General features: G+C 39.6%; 1 protein-coding gene across 1 annotated transcript; it reads right to left on the bottom strand.

Moving 5' to 3' along the window:
• Positions 1-349: 349 nt before the first annotated feature.
• LOC137504841 (oocyte zinc finger protein XlCOF6.1-like) lies at positions 350-3134 on the bottom strand. Its single transcript, XM_068233433.1, has 2 exons — positions 3099-3134; positions 350-736 (listed from the first exon to the last, which is right to left on the bottom strand). The coding sequence occupies exons 1-2, from the start codon at positions 3132-3134 to the stop codon at positions 350-352; spliced, it is 423 nt and encodes a 140-aa protein (XP_068089534.1).
• Positions 3135-3974: the final 840 nt, after the last annotated feature.

Raw genomic sequence — 3974 nt, 5'->3', positions numbered from 1 at the left:
TGTTTGTCACGTCTGACAAGCAGTGATTTAGGCCCAACACATTTCCCACACTCAGAACATGAACAGAGCTTATTTACAGTGTGAAACCTGCCATGTAAAACCAGCTCTGAATGATGTGCAAACCATTTCCCACACTCAGCACATGAAAAGAGCTTCTCACCAGTGTGAGATCTCTGATGTGTGATAAGTTGTGATTTCTGTGCAAAACATTTCTCCCACTCAGCACGTGAATACAAATTTTCACAAGTGTGAGATCGCTTAGGCCTGACAAGAAGTGAACAAAACATTTCCCACACTCAGCACACGAACATGGATCATCACCAGTGCGAGATCTTTCATTTTTACCAAGCTATAATTTCTGTACAAAACATTTCCCACATTCAGCACATGAATATGGCTTCTCACCAGTGTGAGATCTTTCATTTCTAACTAGCTGTAATTTCTGTACAAACCATTTCCCACACTCAGTACATGAATATGGCTTCTCACCAGTGTGAGATCTTTCATTTCTAACAAGCTGTAATGTATGTACAAAACATTTCCCACACTCAGCACATAAATATGGATTCTCATCAGTGTGAGATCTTTCATTTCTAACAAGCTGTAATTTCTGTATAAAACATTTCCCACACTCAGCACATGAATGTTGTTTCACACCAGCATGAGTTCTTTCACATTTGACAAGGTTTCCTTTATTGCTAAAATATTTCCCACAGTCTGAACATTTCCACGAAGACTTAAAATGAAATAAAAATGTGACCATGAAAAAAATCCTTTATTGATCTTAATTAACCATAAATGATTACCTTATGTTACTCCCACAGCTGTATCTTCAGAAATCAACCAGCACCATATCTTCTCGATACCCGATGAACAACGCAGAATGCCAAGCGTGTCGATCCCTGCCCTGACGTGCAATGAACAGTTCCACACACGTGAATCCCATTCACAGCCCTGGACTTGCTATACTAAGTACAGCAAGGCCCAAAGCAATGATCATGCGTTCTGATGCAGAATGTCATTTTGCTGACTATAAAAAACATTTTTTTTCTTTGAAATATTTAAAATCCATTTTCGCAAAGACTACAAGGTCTTTTTGAAAAATGTTTTTCCTCTTGTTCCCACAGTTCATACCATGCAAATTGGGTGATTCTAGTATGTACGGTGGCTTTGCTATTAACCGCTATAGTCAGCGGTCATTGACATATCTTTTATAAAAACTTTTAAAAAGCGTTTGCATAAATTACGTATTTTTTGCAGAACATTTCAACACTGATTCCCCTCCGCCATGCCACTGTCTGGATTTTTGGACACTTTGCACACCATTTTTAAAGAAATTATGGCTACAGAGATGCCCTTTATTGTCAAAATTATTCCCACATTCTGAACATTTCTTTGAAGTATTCAAAATCGATTTTCTCAAAAAATACAAGCTATTTTTAAAAAAAAAAATAACCCTTGTACCCACTCTTTTCCTTTACATACTCTGAAAATATGCCAATTCTAGCTTGTATCAGGGCTTTGCTAAAGTCGGTGGTCATTGACTACTCTTTAAAAACCATTTGCGGTAAATATGTACATTTTGCCCTTGAACTTCCACTGGGCCACTGTCTGGGTTTATGTACACTTTGTACACCTTTTTTTTTTAAATAAATTGTGGCTGTAGAGATGCCCTAAAGGTCTTGGAAGCTTGCATGCCATTAAAGTCAATGGAGCTCGCTACGAACAATCAGTGTGTGATTTTTTGCGGTAAAATTTAGAACGCATTCACAAACATGAAATTGTAATGTTCACCTATCCCTGCCACTCAACCTTTTACAGTTATTCCTTGGTTGCAGCATAATATTTTTTTCTAAATGCACTTTATGTCTGCGTCGGCTGGTGGAAGTGGTGTTTCCATGTCGAAGTGGTGTTTTCATTCGAGCGGCCGTTCCATGTCAGTTCACAGAGGGTGTCTCCATGAACAGCCTGCGAGCCTCCGATCGTGGCTCACAGGCTAATTGTAAACACGCGGGGAAGAAATCCCCTGTGTTTACATCATACGGCGCTGCTGTCGCAGCAGCGCCGTAAAGGAGATCGGCCTCTGATTGGCCGGGGATCGCTGCCGTCTGATAGGCTAAAGCCTATTAGAGGTGGTACAGGATGGATCACCGTCCTGTGCCGCCCATAGCCAGAGGGAGGGAAAGAGAGGGAGGGAGGAATATCGCTCGGCCACACAGAGCGGCGGCGATCAGTCTTCCCCAGCGGGACATCCCCCTAGTGGGGAAAAAAGGGGGGAAGTCTGATCGCCCTGCCACAATCATGATCTGTGCTGTGGGCTGGAGAGCCCACCCAGCACAGATCAACCAAAAATAGCGTGGTCCTTAAGTGGTTAATGTCTTTAGTTAAACTCTATTATGAACATTCTCCAAACACTGATGGCATTACCTAGCATGAGGCAAGCAATGTGGGAATGAGCTGCCAGACTAATTACTAGAACCGCCTAATTACCATCACTCATGTCAGTTAATTTCAGCTGATCTGGCTATCATTTGTACACCTGTGTCTTTGGCCACCTCCAATTTCCATTAATTTCTCCTGGTCCAAGTTTAATTATCAGAGTAAGTCTCATTGACAATTTGCTCTTCAGTTTCTGAGAGAGTCTTGGATGCTACTCAAGGCACTTGTCAACTGATATTGCAAGCAATGATTGGATTATGTATAGTTATGTGCACTGTCACCTGGGGGCAATCCCTGTATGTGACTATACTATGGACTAAGCCTTTGGCTCAGTGCACGAGCCTTGGACTGCATTTGTTCTGATCCAGACCTTGTTGCTATTATTATACAGTCCTTGAATAATGTTGTAGGATACTCATTGCTTTTATATATGGCTTTATGCATGCCATCATGAGTTCTAGTGTATTTGTATGTATATATTAGATATAGCCATTCTGAATGACTATATCTAATATATACACACAAAGGTCCATGTGTTGTATTTCCTTTGGCTTGTGTGTCATTTTATTACTATTGTAATGTTATGGGACTTTGAATTCCCTTTTTGGACATTGCACTCCCTTCTATGCTTATTGTAGATTGCCTGTGGGAGTGCATACCTTTGTATTTTTATTGCCAGCTGCTGATTTGCCCATCTTGGCTGTTTAGCTGTTGTTAGCAGTATAAAATACACATTCCTTCTTATGAGTAATACTTACAGTATAGCAGACTTAAAGTCAAAATGCAGTGAGATTGATTACATTGCCTAAAATTTGATTCATTTCAGTATTTTCCTTTCTTAAAAAAAAGTCATTTTCAGTGCATTAGGTAATAAAATCCATAGAAATGATCATTTCATTTCCCCCCCTTCGTCTTGGTTGAGTACAGTCTTGTATCCATTCACTATTTGGTACAGGTCAATTTTTTTGAATTTTGTTTTCTCTCTTTACCCTTTTTCTTCTTCTTTTACTAGCCTCAGTATTTAGCTTTTGAAAAGCGACATGATTTTGGATGTCCTATCGGCTGGCCTATCGAAACACTGACATTTATTTTGTCTTTATTTCTTTGTCTTTATTTATTTATTTTTTTATTTTTTGATACTTTAATCTAGATCAGTGCTGTCCAATTTCAAATTTGGGCGTAAAGGGCCAAATCTTTTTCAGACTACATGGTGGAGGGCCGAGTACAATAAGGCCTCTTTCACAGTGCGACGTTAAAGTCGCATGTTAGAAAATACTTTAACGCAGAGTAACGCACAGCAATGCAAAGTCTGTGCGACATTTACAGTGCACACGTTAGTGTGTAACGTGTAGCATTATTAACCACTTCAGCCTACAGGGTTGAAATTTTTTTGCATCTGAGCAACTTTCACCTCCCATTCATTTGCTAATAACTTTATCACTACTCATCACAATGAATGGATCTACATCTTGTTTTTTCCGCCACCAATTAGGCTTTCTGTGGGTGATACATTTTGCTAAAAATTTATTTATTGT

This window comes from Hyperolius riggenbachi, chromosome 4 (assembly GCF_040937935.1).
Source record: "Hyperolius riggenbachi isolate aHypRig1 chromosome 4, aHypRig1.pri, whole genome shotgun sequence".
Taxonomy (NCBI): domain Eukaryota; kingdom Metazoa; phylum Chordata; class Amphibia; order Anura; family Hyperoliidae; genus Hyperolius; species Hyperolius riggenbachi.
This window is presented reverse-complemented; position numbering and strand designations above follow the sequence as displayed.